This window comes from Cavia porcellus, unplaced genomic scaffold (genome assembly GCF_034190915.1).
Source record: "Cavia porcellus strain 051 isolate PalLab524CR breed Dunkin Hartley unplaced genomic scaffold, mCavPor4.1 scaffold_22, whole genome shotgun sequence".
In the NCBI taxonomy this organism is placed as follows: domain Eukaryota; kingdom Metazoa; phylum Chordata; class Mammalia; order Rodentia; family Caviidae; genus Cavia; species Cavia porcellus.
In genome coordinates this window covers 28,855,272-28,878,238 of record NW_026947505.1, presented here as the reverse complement: position 1 = coordinate 28,878,238, position 22,967 = coordinate 28,855,272, and the positions used below count along the sequence as shown (strand labels likewise).

At 42.6% G+C, this 22,967-nt stretch overlaps 1 protein-coding gene and 1 long non-coding RNA gene across 7 annotated transcripts in view; one reads left to right on the top strand and one right to left on the bottom strand.

Annotated features, from left to right (window-relative positions):
- LOC134472084 (uncharacterized) overlaps positions 1-16,638 on the bottom strand; it is a 99,382-nt gene extending 82,744 nt beyond the window's left edge. For all 3 annotated transcript variants that reach the window (XR_010041913.1, XR_010041914.1, XR_010041912.1), the window contains exons 1-3: positions 16,481-16,638; positions 6,354-6,424; positions 4,933-5,072 (exon numbers count right to left, since the gene is read on the bottom strand). This is a non-coding gene — a long non-coding RNA (uncharacterized LOC134472084). The remainder of the gene's footprint in view (positions 1-4,932; positions 5,073-6,353; positions 6,425-16,480) is intronic.
- The window catches only part of Sgk1 (serum/glucocorticoid regulated kinase 1), a 115,280-nt gene extending 92,942 nt beyond the window's left edge, over positions 1-22,338 (top strand). Inside the window, exons 1-12 of one of the 4 annotated variants that reach the window (XM_013151096.3) lie at positions 14,311-14,477; positions 17,023-17,098; positions 17,681-17,756; positions 18,134-18,238; positions 18,343-18,426; positions 18,538-18,669; positions 18,960-19,072; positions 19,399-19,522; positions 19,972-20,067; positions 20,425-20,580; positions 20,691-20,780; positions 21,168-22,338. In XM_013151096.3, the coding sequence (XP_013006550.1) occupies positions 14,444-14,477; positions 17,023-17,098; positions 17,681-17,756; positions 18,134-18,238; positions 18,343-18,426; positions 18,538-18,669; positions 18,960-19,072; positions 19,399-19,522; positions 19,972-20,067; positions 20,425-20,580; positions 20,691-20,780; positions 21,168-21,335 (1,254 nt within the window). In that variant the 5' untranslated portion in view covers positions 14,311-14,443 and the 3' untranslated portion in view covers positions 21,336-22,338. Of the gene's footprint in view, positions 1-14,310; positions 14,478-15,810; positions 16,098-16,701; positions 16,885-17,022; positions 17,099-17,680; positions 17,757-18,133; positions 18,239-18,342; positions 18,427-18,537; positions 18,670-18,959; positions 19,073-19,398; positions 19,523-19,971; positions 20,068-20,424; positions 20,581-20,690; positions 20,781-21,167 lie in introns of those variants that run through there. The other 3 variants (XM_063232973.1, XM_005003137.4, XM_003468448.5) reach the window with 3 other exon arrangements.
- Positions 22,339-22,967: the final 629 nt, after the last annotated feature.

Below are 22,967 nucleotides of genomic sequence, written 5' to 3'. Positions count from 1 at the left end.
GCTCTCTAGACGGGTCACTGAAACACACTTGGATGAGCAATGTTGCTATCTGAACTCTGCCCCTTCCGTTTCAGAAATTTGTGGCAATCAGCTCTTTTCACTGATTGAAATGTTGATTCTTAGAGGAAAATTTTATATTAATAGCTAAGTTGTGCTGTTCTTGTGGGTTTTAAATTACATAACTGACTTAAGTTTTCAAATTTTCTCCCATCGCTAATCTCGTCTGATCTTCCCAATCACCCTGTGAGATTAACAAAATGAACGTTAACCCCGAGGATACTTGAAGAAGTTAAGTAAGTGCTTTGCCCAGAGTCAAATGCTGAATCAAAAATGCTGAAACAGTCCTGAAAGATCACATTTGCTGGAAATTCCTCTAGTTCTCATTTTATTTCTTCAAAAATCTAAAAGTGGAACTGCCCCAATGAAAATAACCTGAGTTAGACACAACTGTTTTGGGAAAGGCATTAAAGTATAAGATTCAAACTGATGAGTAGTCCTGCCAGTAGACCTAGGGAGCTGAGGATGTTGAAAATATGGGCTTTGTTCCACACAAATGATACATAATGTCTCCCTTTCAGCCCAACTCTCTGCTAGGTTCTACAGAGAAGCAGGCAGATCTTAGATAGATATATTGGACAAAATACGAGTAGATTATTAATAGTGCGAATACAAGTCAAAATGATGATGATAGTGATCTACAAATATGTGAAGGACTAGCACATAAAATCGATAAGAAGGCAGATTACGGACAGTCCTGATTTATGATGCTCCATTTAATGATAGTTTTGATTCTACAGTGGGGTTGAAGTGATTCTTAAGTAATAAGACAGAACAAAAACATCAAATTTCATGGAAACTCCTCCAATTCTATTTCCATTGCTTCAAAGTGCAAAAATGGGACTCTTAAGAGTAAGAATTTGCTTAATAAAATCAATTCTTTGAATTTAAACTTTAATCTTTTTTTGGGCTGGCAGTATGTAATATGATACACTCATGATGCCAAATACTAGGCTGGTGTAAATGTTTTGAGCACATTTAAGGTAAGCTACGCAAGTTAGACTGAGCTATGGTGTTCTCTAGTCTAGATATATAATTCTCTTTGAAACAAATTCTCATAGCCAGGGATTTAGCTCAGTGGCACAAGTGCCTGCCTGGCAAGTACGAGGTCGTGAGTTCAACTCCCAGCACCAAAACAAATAACAACAGACTCTCACTACATAGTTCAGGCTGGCTTTCAATGCAGCATATAGGCTAGGTTGGCCTCAAACTCATGATACTACTGCCTCAGTCTCCCAAGTGCCAGTATTACAGGCAGTCACCACTACATCCAACTTTATATATATATATATATATTTTTTTTCAATTTATGATATTTCCAGCTAAGTTACTAAGTTCCTGGTTAGAACAAATAGGGTTGTTGGTGTCTGAAACACCTAGACTTGCTTTCTGGCTTTGCCATTACTAACTGCATCATGTCACACTTAGTGTCATTAAACTTCAAGCCTTAAGAATATGTGAGATAGTTAACATTTTCCATAGAGTCATTATAGAGGTTGAGCAGAAGTTGCATAATAAGCACTAAGCATAGCATTAGACAGTTAGTGTAACCATTTAGTGACTCCTTGCTGGTAAAACAGGGGATATAAACTGAAGTTTCAAAGAGGGATATATTCATTTCCGCACATTGGTTTGCCCAGAGGATCAGTGCTGTATCCAGCATGAGAATATGTGAGTCACTCCTTTAAAACTTCAATGAGGCTATTTGAGTTTGGCCTGAAAAAGCAATAATGCCATCTGATAATGGTAGAGGTGACTTTTTGTGATAGAGATGATGTCAGTGAGAATTTAAGCAAGCCCTCAGTAAATGGTTATCAAGAACATCTAGGGATCACTACAGTGTCCCATGGAGTAAAAATTTAAAAAAAAAAAAAAAAAAAAAGGGAGACTCATTTTCTTTAAGGTATTTTTGTACCAGCAAAGTCTCTTCATGATTCTGTAACATGTGAATTGGGTTGGTAGTACTATTCCAGTAAAAAGTCCAGCTTCCATGTATATAATAGTTTTAAATTTTAAAACAAAAAGAGCCAGACCTGGTGGCACACACCTGTAATCCCAGCATACTTGGGAGACTGAGATAGGAGGATTCTTGTGAGTTTGAGGCTAACCTGAGCTTTGTGGCGAGTCAAGGTCAGCCTAAACTACATCTCTCAAAAAACCAAAAAATAAAACAAGCAAAAGCATTTAACATAATGATTCCAAACTGTCCTCCTCACACATAGACACAGAATATAACAGTGCATGCACAGAGTGGCTTCACAGAAATGACAGTGTTCTGTGATGACCTAACCTCACATCTCCACCCAAGCCCATTGTGAAACAAATGACCAGAAAGAGAGTGGGAAAAATCGGAAAAGCTTGCTCTCTGAGGATAAATAATTGGCTTGCCCGGAGAAGGGTAAGATCTCAGATTTCCTAGTATCGTTTTCTCTTGAGGTTTTACGTTTTGGAGACTTTTGATATCATTCTAGGAAATAATTTAGCTCCTTTTAGTGTTTTTATTATTGCTGTGTTTGTCTTGGACATCTACACGTAAATATAATTTCCAACATTTTTAATGTGTGCAGTATCAAACAGCAGCCCTGAAGTATCTTACAGAGTCCTGATGAACCTTTCAGAAGTCTGTAACATTCAAAAGAGTGAGAGTCCTAAGAAAAGAAACTGGAAGGCTGGAAGAGATGAGAAGACCTCAGGAAAGAGTGGCAAGTGGAGGTTGCACCAAAGTTATGAATGTGGGGCCTATCTAAGCCCTTCAGTATTCTCATAAAAAAGAAAAGGAAGACAGTGGACCACTCATGATGAGTACAGCAGCAGCTCGTAGCTCTAAAAATACAATATTTACAATGTGGTCAAGAGAGACAGGAAAACACTTGTGGTAAAATCAAGGCTTCCCAAACAGAACCTGTAGGTTGTATTTATATTGGTGTATCAGAAGTGATAGGAACAACATGATTCAAAGAATGAATTTCAAGTGATCTATCATGATGATCTGTTTGATTCTAAGGTTATGCATAGTAAAGTAGAAGTGTTAGTAGATAATAACTGGTGGAAATAATATTGTCTCTTTGATTTTGAAAAATTACATTTTCACTGTTACATAATCTTTGGATCAATAATGCCTGTAATAAGATTTTATTAAAAAAATACATTGACCTGGGGGCTGGGGATTTAGCTCAGCGGCATAAGTGCCTGCCTTGCAAGCAGGCAGTCGTGAGTTCGATCCCCGGTACCGATAAAAAGGAAAAAGACAAAAAAAAAAAAAATATATATATTGACCTGTACTTTGGAGGTAACTATTTGCTCTGGTTGGGACTGAAAATGTTCCCTAATGGCCAGATGATGGGTTAACTAATTAACTAATGGGTTAATTGATGGGTTGATAGTTTAATGGACTATTAGAAGGGTGGGATCTAGCTGAAGGGTGTGAGTCATGGGGTTGTGTGTATCTTGGCTCCAGTCCCTTTTTCTTTGATGCTCTCTCTTTCTCTCTCTCTGATTTTTCTGCTTCATGAATGCCATGATGTAAGCATTCTTCCTCTGCCAAACCTTTCCATCATGATTTTTCTCCCTTGATGCAAGCCGAAAAGTAATGGAGTCAAATGACCATGACCTGGAACCTTTGGCACCATGAGCCAAAGTAAATCTTTCCTCCTTTAAGCTGTTTATCTCACAAATTTTGTCACAGTAACCAAAAGATGACTAACAGCCTAATATTATTTACTAAAAGGATTTATATAAGTACAATTTAGAAACAAATTACCCTTGAAAAAGTATTAGATTTTATGATACATTCTCAGGAAACTATGCTATCAAGGTGAATCATAGTTCTGATGCTTATAAAACCTAGGATAAAATAGCTTTTGAAATGAAAATTTACTCCTATGAACAATTCTATAGTATCTCCTTCTGAAATATGTCTTAGAGTTTTAAAATTGAAGTATAAAGATAAGATAGAAGAAATTATGGTAAACCCAAGAGAGAAATTTATCAAATACCTCCAATATTTATTGAACATTGATTATGTACAAGATGTAAGTTAGAAATAGAAAGAGACAATTTCACAAAATAATCCCACTCTCAGAATTTAAAATTCTCAGAAAATGTAAGCATGTGTAGACTTCTTAAAATCCCTGTTAAGCGCACGGGTTGGGTGGTATTCAGAGTTAGAGATGAGTTTTAAGATTTTAAATTAATCTATGTAGTAAATGGATGTTTTTCATGTCTCCCACAATTCTAGAAGTAGAAATTATGGAGACATAATGGACACTTCCTAAAATAACAGCTATCAAAAAGTCACATTTTGGGGCTGGGGATTTAGCTCAGCGGCATAAGTGCCTGCCTTGCAAAGTGTACGGTCGTGAGTTCGATCCCTGGTACCGATAAAAAAGAAAGAAAGAAAGAAAGAAAAAGACAAAAAAAAAAAAGTCACATTTTTTCAGAGCATTTTGGGTCATCAAAGGACTGAGTGGCCATAACCTGACACACAAGGGGAATTTGGGAACTTAACATTGCAGCATCATGGTGGCTCTGTGGGGAACCTAAAACTGTGGTGCTAAGAACTGCCTTTCGTCCTTTTAATCAATTAATATTTTCAAATATATTGAGTGAAGGGTTAGACAGTATAATTAGGGCAACACAGTAATTCATCTTTGAACTTTTGCTTAATAAATTGATATAGTGTCCCACTTTCCACAGGGTTATAACATATAATGTTGCAAGTTATTAGGTACAAAGGGTTGTAGAGGACAAAACTAAAGCAACAAAACAAAAATATCAAAGCTAGCCAGAAAAATTCTAAAAATAGTGAAATATGAAATACACCATGTTCTCAGAAAACAGCAAGGTTGCAGACTCTTCGGGAAATGAAAATCTTACCACAAAGTTGATGAATAATCCTATTTTCATGTTTCTGGGAGATGAAGCCCGTGTCTCATTTTCATGTTGGTAACACCACCCCACCAAGTTCCTGGTAAGTGGACAGGTGCAGCACTATAGTGCCTCTTTCTGGCACATTCCTGAAGAAGAGAGGTAAAAGGGAATCGGTTTAGTAGGTAGAACTTCAGACAGTTGTGCCCTTTGCTTGCAGGCAGAAAGCCTAGATGTCCACTCTTATACTAATTCATGGGTTGTGGTCACTGATTTGCTAAATAGTCAGAGACATGGAACATGCGTAACTGGAAAATTAGTGAAAAAATGGGGGAAGAGGTAAATAGGCCCTTCTGAGTGGGCAACAGCTGAAAAGAGATTTATAGTCCATATGCACCCAACAAAGGGCTAGCCCAGAAGATGAGGACTGTAAAAACTAAGTGGAAAGGATGACTCAGTCTGTAGAGTCTGGCACCAGCTACCCTTGTTATTGCCTAGTGGGCTCATAGGCAAAGTAGCCATGGTGTTAAGGATGGGGGTTATACTTGGGCTCAGGAAATGGGCTTCTGCTACCAAGGCAACCCTAGATTTGACCACCACTGAGTGCCCAGTCTATCAGCAGAAGAGAATAACATCATGTCCCATTCCCCAAACTGATCAGCCAGCTACATGGGGCAAGTTGATTACAATGGACCATTTCCATCATGGAAGAGGTAATATTTGGTCCTTACTGAAGTAGACACTCTGTACAGGGATTTGCCTTTCCTACATGTAATACTTCTGCCAAAACTACCATCATGGAATAACAGAATACCTTATTCACTGTCATGATTTTCTGCATAGGACTGCTTCTGACTGAAGAACTCAATTTACAGTCAAAAGTTCAGTGACAGGGTCATGTTTATGAAATTAATAGCCATCATTCAGAAGCATCTGGCTTAATAGAACAGTAGAGTGACCTTTTCAAGTTTCAGTTACAGTGCTGTTGTTTGCTGTGCAGGGGCAAGTTTCTCTCATATACAGAAACTTCCCTTATACAGTAGGGGTGATGTGACCCCTACTGAATTAACAACATATAGACTTTCTCCGAAGTGAGAATTTGTGAAGCAGGCATAGTGGTAAACACCTGTAATCCTAGCACTTGGGAAGCTGAGGCAGGTGGAGCACTATGAGTTTGAGGCAAGTCTGAACTGAATAATGAGATCATGTCTCAAAAAAAAAAAAAAAAATAGGATTTGAAGGACTTGATCCTGGAACGAAGGGGTCAAAAACCGCCATGGTACCACCTATCATACCCTTAGTGACCCACTAGCAAAATTTTTGTTTCCTGTCCCTGCAACTTTATGTTCAGATGTGCACAGATGGCCTAGATGCTGTAATTCCAAAGGGATGAATTCTTCCACTAGGCAACACAATAAAGATAATGTTACCTTATGGTGGATCCAACAGATAGATTCCAAGTTCTTATTTACAGCCAGCAATGAAGTGCAAAGCTCATACCCTGTGGTGAGGGAAAAGTAGCTATATTTATTGAAAGCCATGAACAGAGAAATAGATCATGGAAAAGGAACTGCATGCCATGCAGATAAATCAAGCTCTTGAGGGCTTGTATGTTCTTTGGTCTGGGGTTACATGGACCACTCCTAAGGTGCCATCTGAGCTCAAGGGGGTAGAAGGGAGTAATTAGGGAGGAATGGCTTAAATTCATATTTGCGAAGGAGAGTGAATTCTTCACTTCCAATATCCTGTCTGTACTAATTCCACTAAACTAAAAGTTAAGACTGCTACTTGACCACTTTGGGCTCCTCTTTCACTGGAGTCAACAGGATAAGATGGGAGTTATGGTACCAGTGGAGATAACTGAGCAGAGTACTAAGGGGGGAAATCACAGTACTATTCCATGTGGCGGTGAAGGACTCCAGCACCCACAGTGCTAGAGAGCCACTAGGGCATCTTTTAGTATTCATAACCCATGTGATTAAACTCAATGGGAAACTACAACCAACCACCAATCCAAGAAAGATTGTGAGTGACCCGCGCCCTTTAGAAAGGAATATTCATTTCATCCTGCTAGATTTAAAAAACACAAAACAAAACAACAGCTGAGGCATTTGCTGAAGAAAAAAGGAAGAGAACGAGTAGTAGAAGAGAGTTATAAACACCAACTAGGACCACGTGACCGATGGTAGAAACAAAAACCATTATTGCCATGAATATATCTTTTCTATTTTGTTAGGAAATTTCTTTGTGTGTTTATATACAGTACACAGGTAAAGCAAATATGCTTGTCCTCATTTCTTTCTTATTCTCTTATCATATAACACAAGATATGCTTATTTAGTACTAAAGTGTTGTTACTTTTACATCATCATTTTATGTTATAGAATATATCAGGGGAAGAATGTAAACACCACTCAAAGACTTTCCTGCTTTTTCTGGGAAATGAGTTAATCCATTTTCACTTGTACACAGAACAGATATACCCTGTTAAGTGGAACTAGTACTTTGTTATTGTCTTTATTTTAAGTACGGTTCAATGAGATGAGCATAGGTGCCAAGTTGACAGCGAATATAGTTTTGATGGTTATTTTGGGTGTTGACTCTACCAGATTGAGACATAGATTAAGAAATGTCTAGGGAACAATTAAAGTGTTGTTTCTGGGTTTGTCTGTGAAGGCGCTTTTAGAGGAGATTGGCATGCCAGTCAGTGGACTGAGTGGGAAAGATATGCCCACAAGGTGGGCAGGCACTGTCCAACTGGCTGGGGGCCTGGATAAAACAAACAAAAACTAATAAAGATAATTTCTTATCTTGGTTTCTTTCCTCCTTATCCTCCTCCTCTTCCTTTTCTTCTGTCTGCCTACTACCACCACCTGTAGCTAGGATATTTTTCTTACCTCCTTGGACATCAGAGGTCCAGGCCCTTTAGCCTTTGAACTTTGAACTCTAGGACTTACACATGTTTTTAGACCTATGGCCTTGAGTTGAGAATTAGATCATCAGTTTCCCTGATTTTGAAGTCTTCAGACTTAGCCTGATCTTTCCTTCCAGCATTTCAGGATATCCCCCTTGTAAACACTTTGTTCTGGGATTTCTCAACCTCCATAACCATGTGGGCCATTTCTTTTATATTAGTCAGTTTTTTTTATTAGTATAACGAAATACCCGAGACAGAAATTTATTCAGCTTAGAGTTCTGGACTACAGAATACTATCTCTGGCCCCATAGCAGACTATAGGAACACATACAGGAGCTAGGGATCATATTGCAAGAGAGGAAGCCACAGAGAAATGCATTTGCATAATAACTTGCTCTAATGGGAAAGGAGAGGTCCAGGAGAGCAACCGTAATCCTCTCTTTAAGTAACTGTTCCGGGGACCTACGGCCTCCTGCGAAACCCACATCTTAAACTTTCCACACAATCTCCCAACACCACTATCTTGGGGATCAAGCTCCCACAACGCGAACCTTTGGAGAACAAACTACACCCAAACTACAATACCCTTTAACTAGCCCCGTTTCATCTATATGTATCTATTTGTCTCTTTGTCTATCTATCTATCTATCTATCTATCTATCTATCTATCTATCTATCTATCCTAGAGATTCTTTCTCTCCAGAAAACCTTAATACAGGGGAAATGGAGAATTCAGATGACAGTACCAAAAGAAAGAAAAAGCAGGAGACATATTTTCTGACTCAGGAGATTTTGTGTGGTTCTTGGAACAAGTAACTACTCTGGTTTTTGGCTGAAGAAGTAACAAGTAACTACACTGGTTTTGCATTTCGAAATCTCCATCATACATTACTCCTAAAAAGTCTGACTCCTCAGTTTTCTGAAGGAATCGAATGGCATATATTTTATACAGTGAAATAGTTACACCTGAGTGTTTTGGGTTTCTTTGGTATTTTTCCTTTTAGTAGACTATGAAGTCACTGCTGGGGGAATATACTCTTGATTATTAGATGAAGAAAGAAAAAGCTAAATTTGATTGAGACTCAGCTATGTGCTCAGCAATATGGAAGGGCCATACTATTAAACCATTTCATTCATCAAGTATTTCTGATGCACCAGAAGTGTTTCAGGGCACCAAGGACACAGTGAAGAGCAAGACAGACAAAACACAATCCCTGGCTCATAAAGATCATTTCCTAGGGGGCTGGAGGTTTAGCTCAGCGGTATAAGCGCCTGCCTTGGAAGCAGGCAGTTATGAGTTCGATCCCCGGTACTGATAAAAAGGAAAAAGACAAAAAAAAAAAAAAAAAAAAAAATCATTTCCTAGTGCAAAACATTAGCAATAAATACAAGAAAAATGTGAAGTAGTAATATTAGCATACAGGTCATGGAAGAGGGGTGAGTGACAATGGATGGCCAGCTGGTTACTTTCAGTCCACTGTGCAGGTGATGTTTACTCGGAGGTTTGAATGGTGAGCCGTGGTCAGCCCTGTTTTGACTGTAAGGAGGAAATTGTTCTAGTTGGAGGGTATAGCAAAGACAAAGTCCCCTTTGGCCTGCAAAACAAACGAAGAACATGGTGATGGGCTGAGCCTGGATGGTAAGGGGAGACTAGGAAAAGAGGTCAGGGAAGTAGGGAGCTGACTGGAGAAGATTAGGTAGGTAAGAAACACAAATAATGTAAACCAGCCTTGAGGGAACTCAAGGGCCACAAAGGAGCCAGATTTCTGTGGTTTAAGAGCACAGCATTCCCTGCTGAAGGTTGCAATGATGGACGGGTGGGCACGGAGGCTTGCGCCCTATATGACTACCCGAGTGTGGGGCACTATTATAGGAAGTAGCAGTGGTTCTAAGCCTCCAGAAGTTGATGCTTCCTCGCTAGATACCACAGAACTGACATTTGTGCCACAGGACTTCTAGTTCATTTCTCACCTGAAAAAGAAGATACCTTAAATGGTCAAGCATGCCCAAAATTTTATTCTAGGGACATTAAGCCACAGCTGGGCCACAAGAAATATATAGCAGTATCTGTAAGCTCACCTTAGAAAGTAGCATTCTATGAAACAAAATACAGATCGTGCCCTTCCCCAGGGGAGCAATGGCACCCAGCACGGGCATCATTTTAAACCCAGGACTGAGCACAGTGTCTGCCACAAAGGACACGCTCTACAGAGACCTAAAAGATTAAAAATAACAGACACAAGGATCAGTTGGCGCTCGCTCCTCTTCTCTTTGCTGGAAGATAAGCCAGATGACCTAGAAAAGCGACTTAGGCACCCACTGGCCTTCTCTGACCTCCTTTCGGATTCATTTCGTTCGTCCTGTATTTGTACTCTATTGTTTCTAACCCACTCCAAACAATTAGGATCTTCTTAGTTTTTTGGCTTACTTTCTACTATTTTTTTTACACTAAACTGCAACCTTTACTTTAAACACTTGATAAATAAGGATTTACTCATTGTCATAGCAGTTTGTTCTTTGCTACAGCAGTCAGGAGCATAGTCCTTGGGGAGTAACAACTGCAAAGGACAAAGTTGAAGAACAAAATCAATAATCCGCAAGGAGCTCCCAGTACACAGGCCTGTCTTTGGTTCTGTGGAGTAAGAGGCCTGTGCTGTGGATGGGCTTTAATCGCAGCACACTTACACGTATCACTCTGGCTTTTGGGGGCCCCTTTATCTTTCTCAGTTTGTAGTTGTGAGAAGGGTGAGCCAGACATGGCCAATAGAGGCACACTATGTTTTTCTATACGAGCTCATATTTTTTCACAATTTATATATTCCCACTCTACAGATGACAAAGATAAGGCTTAGCAGCCCTTAATGATGTCTGAGTACAGTTTATGATAAAGAGCCAGTAACATGTCACTGACACTCCTAGTTATGCTGTGCAAGTGACAAGGGAACAGATGTAGGCTGGGGGAAGCAGCACATGCCTATAACCCTAGTCACTTAGGAGACTGAGGCAGAAAGATTGCAAGATGAAAGCTAGCCCAAGCAACTTCCTAAGACCTTGTCTCAAAGAACAAAAAATAAAAAGGCTGGGGGTGGAGCTCAGTAATAGTGTGCTTCTCTAGCCTGTGGGAGGCCTTGCAATTCCTGGTTCTAGGGGAAGGAGCTATGTAGCTTACACTCAGGGTCAAGGTCAAAAGGAAGCTCATTCAGCTGGTATACATTAAAATGATGCCAGTCATTCGTGCTGCTGGTCTTCCCATTGCTGGTTACTATCACATTTATCTTCCTTTGTTGCTGCAATTTTTAGCAAAATTGATAGGGAACTGTCCTTAAGGTGGCCTGATTTTCTACTGCTTTTTCCTAGTTTGATTATAGGATCAAAAATGGGAAAGCCTTGGAGAGAGGCTTACACTAAGCAAATTAAAACTTTCAGCTTTTACTGTAGTTTGACAGAAGACATCTGCCAGGATTTAAGATGATGTATTTACTGTTGGAACTTAGTAAATAAATTAAGGGTGAAATAGAACCCTTTACATGGTCTTCATGGGTTCACATGTGTGTCTAAAGAAGGACTTAGTAAAGAAATTCCAGAGCCTGTGTGCTGGTCCCCAAGGCTGGGCTAAGGGCTGGAAGCACAGTGTCAGCTTACGGTTCACCTGAAAGGGGTATAAGCAGAGGCGACAGAGGGCCAGAGAGAGTGGGGAGGCTCCCCACCCCACAATTCTGTGACCTACTTATTGCCACAGTGCTTGACATTTTATCACTACAAATTAATTTCTTTCAGTTGACAAATGTTTTTAAAATGTAAATGCCTAACCACAAAGCTATGCCAGGAATCATAAGGTTTTCAGTAAGGCCAGCTAGAAAGTCACCAATAGTATTGAATTTTGACTTCAGGGTTTTTCCAATTTCCTCTTCTATGCAGACTGTTGTATCGTTTTTCATAATCATATCGTTTACAAAATGTGGATGTCATATTGCAGATAAATCCTGAGAGCCAAATACAAAGCTACAAAATGTGTACTAGTCCACACTCTTTATATTGTTTTCTAGTTGATAGGTTTAAAAAGATTTTATTTGTTGTTCATTGCATTATGTTCAGTCAGACACGGGCAACAGTTCAAAAGACAGAGCCAAGGGCACTCTCCAGCCTTTGCAGACTCACTGGCTGCTTGCTATCTATTGCACATTTTTCCATGTTATGAGCTCGCTCTAGTTTCTACTATTGTCTGCCCTGCTGGACATAAAAAAGGAAATATATCACAAAGCCATGCCTGATTCTATCATCAACTTGCCTGGGGTCTCGCATTGTAAAAGGAAGAGCTAGAACATTCCTGTTATCCCTTTGTTTTGAAAAAATAAAAAATTGCTGGGGATTTGGCTTAGTGTCATAAGCACCTGCCGGGCAAGTGCAAGGTCATGAGTTCAATCCCCAGTACAAAAAAATAATAAAAATAAAAACTATTTAAAAAGCCCTGCATGTGCTTTTGTGGGTTTTAATAACCCTGAGCACTATTATTATGGATAATCTGTTCTCTTGTCTATCTGCTATCTCACATTTTTCTTCATGCATGTCAATTTTGATGATTATGAATATGGAAGGTAATAAACACTATAGAACCTGCATCCTATAAATAGACATTTTAAATACCCACCACTGCGATTACTTGTCCCTAATAGGTATCATGAAATAAACTTGCTTGTCATCATTTTGTTTGATGCATACTGTATAAAAAACAAAAAAGACAGGGACTTGGTGACAACTTCCAGCAAAGCTGATCCACTCAGTTGCTCTGTAGAGTAATGGTTACAGGTACTAGTATTTCTGGGTACTTTCTTTGAGGATGTTTCAGAGAAAAGTTTCAGTACGTGCCAACCAATAAATCAAAACATGGGAATCTAAGGTGTGCGCAGAACTGTTCATCATTTCTGGCTCTCTGACAAATATAAAGCAAGGCATTGTCCTGTTGTTAGCGGGAGATATTAAATCTAGGTATTGAAGACTAACACAGCTAACATGCTGCAGGAAGTCAGAGGTTATGACGTCTTTATAAAAATATTTTTTCTATTTCCTCTAAAATATTGAGAACTTAATTTATAAGTCTTTATATTGAGTAAAATCATATTTTAGTAAAGCTTTCAGGTTTTAGTATTTATAGCCCATCACTAACATGAAATAGAAAAGGAACAAAACGCCAATTTTCCCAAGTATTAAAACACACATACACATGCATGGTGACATGGCTTGTAATCTCAGCATTCTGTAGGAGGCTGAGGCAACAGATCTACAAGTATAACCCCAGCTAGGACAACTGAGTAACACCTGTTTAAAAATTTTAAAAAAGAATTAAAAATGGGCTCGAGATGTAGCTCAGGTTAAGGGCCCTGGGTCCAACCTGAAATGCTGCAAAAAAACGCAAAAATAAAAACATACCTTGAAAAATGTTTTGTTTTGTTGCAGTTTACATCTGGGTGAATCATTTCTATTAGTTTTGATGCGGTCCCTTCAGCGAGGCATACATAGACTACTGGCTTGGGGGAACTAGCTGGTCTCTTCAGCTATCTGTACATCCTGTGCCTGTACTAGGGGTTGCAGGGAAATTCCCCGGGACTGATCAGAGCTCAGGAGAAAAGAGCACAATCTTTGCAGTCCGGAGTGGTTCTCCCGGAGAACACGATCGCCCTCTAGGTTACGTTTGTTCAGCAAGGCGAGGCAACTCTGGCCACTTCGCCACCAGGGAGGAAGAAGGAAGGGCCGGATTCCCCCTGGTAGGAGGACTAGCTGAACCAAAGAAAGAGACTGGCGACAGGAAGGAAGCACAGATCAAGTGTTTGAATAGCGGCCACAAGGCAACCTAAAGCCGGCGCAGCGCTAACAGGCGCGTCGCACACAGTTCCTCCGTCTCCCCTCCCCCCTTGGCCGTGTGTCACCTTCCTGTTCGGAAGTCTTAGTAGGTTGCTGGGACAGAACACGGGACGCCAGCCCCACCCATCAGGTATCCGGTTGGAAAAAAAACCCAGTCTCAACAACTTGATTCTCTCTGTTAAATGATAAGTTTAACAGACCATCCGTCTCCCAGAGCTGCACAGTCGGATGGGGGAAGAAGGGGCACATGAGACGGTTTCTTTTCTGTCCCAACCACAAATACATGGTTAGAGGGCCCTGCTCCAGTCAGAGCCCTCTAACTTGAATTCCATATCCTTCCTGGCTTGCATGCTGCAGAGCTCCTTTGAGAAAATGAATCCTGAGCATGTGTTTTGAATTTTTTCTGGGCTGATTTGTGATAATCAGCTAAGCTACATTTCTTGTGTGTCTTGCTGAGGGTGTAACAAACCTAGGACGCTTATGACTGTAGTTTTTTGGATGATGTTGCAAGGGAGGCAGGGGGAGGGGAGGGATAAACGGCCCAGTGTTGAACTTTGTAGCTTGCTCTCTTCCTGTATGTAAATTCCCTTATATAAAGTGGGGTTCCTAACAAGGAGGACTGTGGCCTCTGCTTAGTGCTCCCTTGTCATCTCTGAGCTTCCAGCCTCCTGAGGCACACAGCCCCAAGCTCCCCTCTAACCTCTGAAGTTACCCCCAACCTTCATATTCTGTTCCAGCTGAAGAATGAAGGAGGAGGCTATAAGATCCCCTTGGAAAGGTTTGTGCTTTGAGTACTATCTGTTGTGGGAGGGTGGATAAAACAGATACTGCAGAGGAGCTGGGGTTAGTTATGGAGAAGGCGCACAAGGTGAATACAGGTCAGTGTGATGGAAGGTTCTTAATGTTTTAGCACAACAGCAAAGATTCTCAGCAGCCTAAGCAAACTTTGCACATGTGGAGCAGTTATTGTGATTTGCAATTGCCTAACCTTTCTTTAGGCTGGAGGTTTAATTGCAGCCAATAGAAAGTGCTTTTATAAAAAGCTGGTGCTAAGCAAAGTTTGTCAACCAGTCTCTAGGACAGAGAAGATGCCATGTCCCCTTCTCCTGGTCTCTGACCATGGAACTACTAGGGCTGAGGTGACTGTACCTGAAAAAACAAAACCCTGCCAAGATTCAAGAAAAAGCGCTGCGCATGCTAGTCCCCGTTTGACAGCTGGCATTTTGCAGTGTGTCAACTTGAAAATGGCAGGCCCTTTGGCAACAAGGGGCCACAGCAGGGCAGCCGCAGACAGCGTCAGCGAGCGCCAGGTACCAGCGCTGCGAATACTGGTAACTCGAAGCGTCTCCCTGGCCCCTGGGCCAGGCTTAGTGTCTGTGGCTTTGCCCGGCCAGCGCTGGCGCGCGTCCCCGCTCGGCAGTCAGACTGCAGCTCACAGCACCGGGGTTACTGGAAGGCACCGGCCTCGTTCTCTCTCCAGTCCGGCCCAGCCCGCTCGGGATACAGCCTCTGGCTTCCCTCCCTTCTCTGCCTTCTGGAGTGCATTCTGTCGGTTAACCTCCAAGGATTCACAAGTCATTTACAAGGGAACTTGAGAGAAAAAGTAGCAAAATTTAAGATTATTCTCGGGTCAGTTCCGAGATAAACCAAAGGAGTAAGCAAGATGGGGACTAGCGAAGGGACTGTAAGGTAATGCAATGTGATTTTATAGTTTGCTGGTGGGAGAGCGGGACAGGAACAGACCCCCAGGCGAGGCAGGCGAATCGGCGACGGAGGGTCAAGCCAGGGCAGTCGCTGAGCAAAGCCACCTCTTCCCTACCTTGCCATCTCCTCACGTGTTCTGGGCATGTCAGGGATTAAAAATGCGAGGCAAAAAAAAAAAAAAAAAGCCACAAAACTTACATGCAGAACGGACGGAATGTTCCTGCAGATTAGTTTACAAAAAAAAAAAAAAAGTGCAATGCAGATTGCACTTTTTTTCCCCTTTAGTGCCGAGACTTATTTTATTTCCGCCCCCTCCCCTACACATTCCTGACCCCCCCTTCCCTCTTTCTTTCCTTCCTTCCCCCTCTTCCAAGTTCTGGGATTCTTCAGCCTTGCTTGGTTTTGGACAAAAGCACAAAAAAGGCGTTTTCGGAAGCGACTCGGCCGTGCACAAGGGCCATTTGTTTGTTTTGGGACTTGGGGCAGGAAATCTTGCCCGGCCTGAGTCACGGCGGTCCCTTCAAGGAAACGTCAGTACTCGCCGGTCTCTGTCGCCTGCCCCGCAGTCCGCTGTCCATGGGGGAGACGCAGGGCACGCTGGCCCGGGCCCGGCTCGAGTCCCTGCTCCGGCCCCGCCACAAAAAGAGGGTCGAGGCGCAGAAAAGGAGCGAGTCCTTCCTGCTGAGCGGCCTGGGTAAGCGCCCCGCCCGTCGGGGGCTCAGCTACTCGGCCGAGCGGCTCCACGGCGCCGCGCGGCGCTCGGGACGGGGCTTCGGGGGTGGTCTGGGGCCGCCGGAGGCGAGGGCGACGCGGCGGCCGGAGCCCCACGCCGAGCGTGCGCCTGGCCCCCGGGGCGGGTCGCGCCACGCGGACGGGCGGCGGAGGCCGGCGCGGGGAGGCGGCGGGGTGGCGCCTGGGTCGGGGGCGCCAGGCTCTCGGGCCGCGAGCGCGTCCGCAGCCAGGGGCGAGCGGGGACACGGCCACCTGGGTCGCCCGGCTCCGGCCGGAGAGCGCCTCGGCGCGGCGATCCTGCACTCTTCACACAGCGCCAAAAAGGGAGGAAAAGTGGAAAATTACCCGGGGCCGTCCATCCCTCCCAGTCTCCTCCGCCAGCGTTTCCCTCTCGGGCAGGGGGTCCGAGCGAGCTGGGGGCCGCCCCGCCCTTGGCTCCCCGACTCCCGGAGGAGCGAACGGTCCGCCACTCTCCACACAGGCGGCCCGGCGCGCGGCCGCAGGGGGCCGCAGGGGGCGGGGCTCTCGCGCGGCTTCCTCATTGCACGTAGGCCACGCCCACGCCCCGCCCACAAAGAGGCTCAGGGCTTATAAAGCTGACCGCACTCTGGTCCCGCGCAGTGTCGCCCAAGTCGGTCTCGGGTTCTTTTCAGTCAGTGTTCTTTTCGCGACAATGACGGTGAAAACCGAGGCTGCTAGAGGCACTGTCACTTACTCCAGAATGAGGGGAATGGTAGCGATTCTCATAGGTGAGTGTAGGAAAAGAGGCTTGACTCTGGGATTCGCGAAGTGGAAGTGTTTTGAAGGTCCCACATCAAATTTGCGTGTGTAGAGTTGGACCTTATAAAACCGGCTAAATGTGTATTTCTCTGATCTTTAATCCACAGCTTTCATGAAGCAAAGAAGGATGGGCCTGAACGACTTTATTCAGAAGATAGCCAATAACTCCTATGCATGCAAACAGTAAGTTCAGAGGGGAATCAGAGGAAATAAAAGGTAGTATTGCTGTAATTGACCACTCGCGAAGATTTGTTCGCGTCACTGCTCATCCGGAAGCCCAAGACTTCCCCCGGGAGTGGAAATCTCTTCTCTCCTTAAGTTTTACTTTATCTGACACATTTTAAACACTAAAATGAATTTATGAATTGACCTTGTTTTCAACACCCTCTCCAGGAACAACCCAAATTTCTATATTTAACTGGGTTGTCAAAAATTTAACTGTTTTTCCTTCAAGTAATTAACTTGGGGATTTTTTGTTGTTGCTTATTTTTGGTCTTTTGAGACAGGGTCTTGCTGTGCGGTTCAGGCCGGGTTTGAGTTCACTTTGTATGCCAGACTGGCCTCGAACTCGCAACAATCCTCTTGTCTTAGTCTCCTGAGTGCTGAGATTTTAGATGTGCGTCACCACGCCCGGTTTAAGTAATTTACTTTGGTGTTGTCGATTTAAATGCTGAATTCTCTGGGAACGTTTAGGTCTACTGTTTAGCTCGGTGTGCCCCCTAGCGGCGATGTAGGAGTTCTAAAGTTGTTCTTCATTCTCTACAGCCCCGAAGTTCAGTCCATTTTGAAAATCTCCCAACCTCAGGAGCCTGAGCTAATGAATGCCAACCCCTCTCCTCCAGTAAGTATTCTCTATTTGTTCATCTGTGGAGGAAAATTATAAATGAATTCGTATTTCTGCATTAGCTGATTAAAATAGCATTTCTAGAAATTATCAAGGCAGGAATGCATTAGTTCACAATGTAACAGGTGACACGTATTTAAGTATTGAGTCAGTGGAGTATATTTAAAGGCACACTTCATAAAATTTATGTTTGCAACATAAGTGCCGTTTCCATTTTCATTTTAAATAATAACATGCATGGATGAAAAACCATTTTGTAAATGTTTGTAAGTGTTCAGTGACTTGTCTAAGTCCTATCTAGCTGTAAGCTTTTACATTGCCTGTAATTTATTCTTTGAAGTAGTGAAATTAATCAAGAATGTTTTATTTCCTAGCCAAGTCCTTCTCAGCAAATCAACCTTGGTCCATCATCCAATCCTCATGCCAAACCATCGGACTTTCACTTCTTGAAAGTGATTGGGAAAGGCAGTTTTGGAAAGGTAATTTTACATGCAAAGACTTTCAAGATACTCCTCCATGTATTTTTTTTTTTTACATTCTTATTGGATGAGGATAGAAAAATAATTTTTAATTGAAATTTCAGGTTCTTCTCGCAAGGCACAAAGCAGAAGAAGCATTCTATGCAGTCAAAGTTTTACAGAAGAAAGCAATCCTGAAAAAGAAAGAGGTATGAGATGCCTCCCGTGGCTTGGGGTCACAGATGCATGCTCAGTGAGTTTTTACCCTGGGATTTTAGTGACAAGTTGCAATTTGCCACTAAATCTTGTCCTTTTCCTAGGAGAAGCACATCATGTCAGAGCGGAACGTCCTATTGAAGAATGTGAAGCACCCTTTCCTGGTGGGCCTCCACTTCTCTTTCCAGACTGCCGACAAACTGTACTTTGTCCTAGACTACATTAACGGTGGAGAGGTAAGCCAGTGTGGACAGAAGCCAAGCTTTGGGTCTGCAAATTGTTTGCTTTTAGAGATACTTAGTTTAAAGCTACCTAGCAGAGAGGAAAAGTTACGAGAATTAGCATTTCTTCAACACTGAGATTTTAGAAGAAAAAAAAAAGAATTAGCGTTTCTTTTAACTTGCCGGCTTTCAAATAGTTAATGGATTATTTAAAGCCACTTCCTGCAATTGTCATCTTTAGCAGTGTATGTCAAGAGTGATTCCGTGCTTTGGCAGCCAGACTGATCCTGTTCTGTCTTCTGCAGTTATTCTACCACCTCCAGAGGGAGCGCTGCTTCCTAGAACCCCGGGCTCGCTTCTATGCTGCTGAAATAGCCAGTGCCTTGGGTTACCTGCACTCTCTGAACATCGTGTATAGGTGAGTCAGAGAGCTCATACAGCTGCCTTCCTGGGTGGGGAGGAGCATAGTCTCTGGAGCCTTAAAATAATGGGTACTTATGTGCCACGTGGTCACCCAAAATCTGGTGTCCTGGCATATGCCCTTTCTTGACTCCATGCTAGTAGGAAGCCAGCAGATAGGATTGTGTTAATACAGAATACTACAAGGACCTTTTTTTGGTTATTTTCTGAGGTGATACTATTCCTGCGTTTAAATGCTTCTTGGCAGTGATCTTTATGGAGGATATCTTCTGATCTTATAAAATGAAATTAACTATGCAACAACTTTTTTTTTTTGTATTACAGAGACTTAAAACCAGAGAATATTTTGCTAGATTCCCAGGGGCACATTGTCCTCACTGACTTTGGACTCTGCAAGGAAAACATTGAACATAATGGCACAACATCCACCTTCTGCGGCACACCTGAGGTAGGAACTCTTGATCTGCTGCCAGCCCTCCCACCAGGCCAGGAGAGAAGTGTGCAGTAATACTTTTGACTGCCCAAAGAGTAAACTCTAGAGAGCTCATAGTACAGTTCAGCTCAAGTACACTTTTGTTTGCTGTAACATGGGACATAGTAAGGCCTTCTAGTACTTCAAATACAACTACCCTTGGTAGGATCCATGTCATGAAAAAGGTCTTTTAGATCCCCAAGTAAGATACCTGGGGGTGCCCTGTTGTTTCCTAAATACCAGTGCTTCTAGAGAGCATGTTAGCTTCAAAAAGTACAGGGATTTTATTGGAAAATAATTTAAAGGAATATACCCTCCAGCTTGACCCCAGGTCTTAGCCTTTCAAAGTGTATATTTGGCTTTGAGATCGCCTGGTTTTGTCAATTCTAAATTCTTTTTTTTTTTTTCCCTGTTGAATCTTTCAGTATCTTGCACCCGAGGTACTTCATAAGCAGCCTTATGACAGGACTGTGGACTGGTGGTGCCTGGGAGCCGTCCTGTATGAGATGTTGTATGGCTTGGTAAGTAGCACAAGGGGAACTGTGGGCATCGCCCCTGCTTCTGTGACATTCTCTGGAACACTGGCCTCCTACAGACAAGAATTATCTGGGCAAGGCTGATATGCCAGCCTTGCCCTGGCTTGGCCTCATCAGTAAGCTTATCAGAAGCTGATGAGCTTATTAGTTTTATAGGAGTAATTTTTATCTAGTAAAAACTATAGCTTATTAGCATAGACTTCCCTCCCCACACCCAGGGAAAGACGATCTCAAGTTCAGCTAAATACTATATACTGCAATTGAACCGTTTTCCCCTGTTGGTAATACATGCTATACAGAACTTCTAACAAGATTATGAAGTAATTTTCCCTCTTCTTTCAGCCTCCTTTTTATAGCCGAAACACAGCTGAGATGTATGACAACATCCTGAACAAACCCCTCCAGTTGAAACCAAATATTACAAATTCTGCGAGGCATCTCCTGGAGGGGCTCCTGCAGAAGGACAGGACCAAGAGGCTGGGAGCCAAGGATGACTTTGTGAGTGGTGTTTCCTGTGTTCTGGCCCTCTGGGAGCACAGTGCTCCCCCCTGCCCCCCACCTTTCCTGCCTCCGGTCTGTCTACATTCATCTCTGTCTCTTCTCAACAGATGGAGATTAAGAGTCACGTCTTCTTCTCCCTCATTAACTGGGATGATCTCATAAACAAGAAGATTACTCCTCCTTTTAACCCAAATGTGGTGAGTTTCTGTCTCTTAACTACAGGGAAACCCAAAATGCACTTTGTAAGTCAGGATAGTGGTTGGTGGGATTTGAAAGTAGTAAATTGGCAGGTATTGTGTCCGCAGACCCATTATGGTCCCAGACAGTAAGTTTGTCCTCAAAAAAGTCACATAATGTTTCAAGCCTAGTCTTTCCAAAAGTACCAACAGGCAAAAGTGAACTTTGTTGTTCCTTTATTTAAATCATATGTGGCCCTTAGGGCTTTGTACCTAAAAGGCAGTGCTCTGGGAGTTTCCATAAAGCATCTTGAAGAGTTGAGCTCTACTATTACAAGCCCGAAAGCTTCCCTGTTGCGTACCCAGGAGCATTTTTGATGCTGAGTGTATTTTCTCCTCCTGTCCTAGAGTGGACCCAGTGACTTGCGGCACTTCGATCCAGAGTTTACCGAGGAGCCTGTCCCCAGTTCAATCGGCAGGTCCCCTGACAGCATCCTCATCACAGCCAGCGTAAAGGAAGCGGCCGAGGCGTTCCTTGGCTTCTCCTACGCGCCTCCCATGGACTCTTTCCTCTGAGCAGTCCTAGGGGTGCTTGTGAAGGACCCTACATGTGTCTGTGAATGTTTTAGTTAGCCTTTTGGTGGAGCTGCCAGCTGACTGGACATCTTAAAGAGAATTTGCACATCTCTGGCAGCCCTGTTGCACACTGTTTGCTGGAAGCTTTTCAAAGAGCACATCCTTCTCAGTGAGCTCGTGTGAGGTTTTCATTTTTATCCTTCCTCCCAACCTGGTGCTATCTCTGAATTGAGCGCCGCCCCTGACAGGTGTGAGAGTCTCAGTAGAAGGGAGACGCAGGTCTGAGAAGGGTCTTCCCTAGGTCTGTTGGGGCTGTGATAATGAATATTCTGAAATGTGCCTTTTCTGATGAGATCCTGTTAGCTCCAAAGCTTTCCCTATCGCAGAGTGTTTCAGTTCTTTATTTTTCCTTGTGGATTTAGTGTGTGAACAATGGTATGAGTGTGGTATGCCTGATCGCAGATGGATTTTGTTATAAGCATCAATGTGACACTTGCAGGACACTACAATGTGGGACATTGTTTGTTTCTTCCATATTTGGAAGATAAATTTATGTGTAGACTGTTTTTTTTTTTTTGTAAGATAGTTATTAACTAAAACTTATTGAAATGGTCTTGCAATGATTTGCATCTAGATGCTTAAAGACAGCATTGCTGCTACAAATATTTCTATTTTTAGAAAGGGTTTTTATGGACCAATGCCCCAGATGTCGGTCACAGCCATTGGTGTTTTCATTGTTTAAAATGTCACCTGTAAAATGGGCATTATTTATGTTTTTTTTTTGCATTCCTGATAACTGTATGTATTGTATAAAGTCTGTACATTGGGTTATAACACTAGTATATTTAAACTTACAGGCTTATTTGTAATGTAAACCACCATTTTAATGTATTGTAATTAACATGGTTATAATATGTACAATCCTTCCTCCCTACCACACAACTTTTTGTGTGTGGTAAGCCAATTCTGGTTTGCAATAAAACCTTGAAAATATTTACATAAATTGTGTCATGTGTTACTTTGTTGTGTTGAAGAGAGCAATGATGGTTCCATTTAAAATCATTAAAATTGAACTGTTGAAGGATTTTTTTGGAGACAAATTCTCCTTAAACCATCTAGGCTGGTCTCAAACTCCTGCCTCAGCCTCCCAGGTGATGAAAATATAGGACACATCAGCATGCCCAGTCTAAAATTTCTGGTTTAGTGACTTATTTCCAATAGCAGCAGCTTTTGAATCCAGGGCAGTAGCACAAGATCTTAAGGCCAACCTAGAAGACGGGTGTGTCTCAGTGGTACTGGGTTTACCATGCATGAGGCTCTTAAGTTTGAATCCAGCACAGGGAAAAAACCCTATATTTCACACATTTCATTATTGGTTCTTTGAGACAGGGTCTTTGCATTGCATTTAGACTATAAATAGTCTAGACTGGCCTCGAACTCAGAGCAGTCCTGCCTCTCTATTCCCAGTGGGGATTACAGGCACAGAGCTATCATGCCTGGCTATTGTATGTTTTGAATCTAGGGCCTCAGGCCAGCTAGGCAAGTGCTCCACCCCTGAGCCACATTCCCAGCACTTCCTAATTTTATTTTGAGCCAATGTCCCATTAAATTGCCTAGGCTGGCCTTGAATTC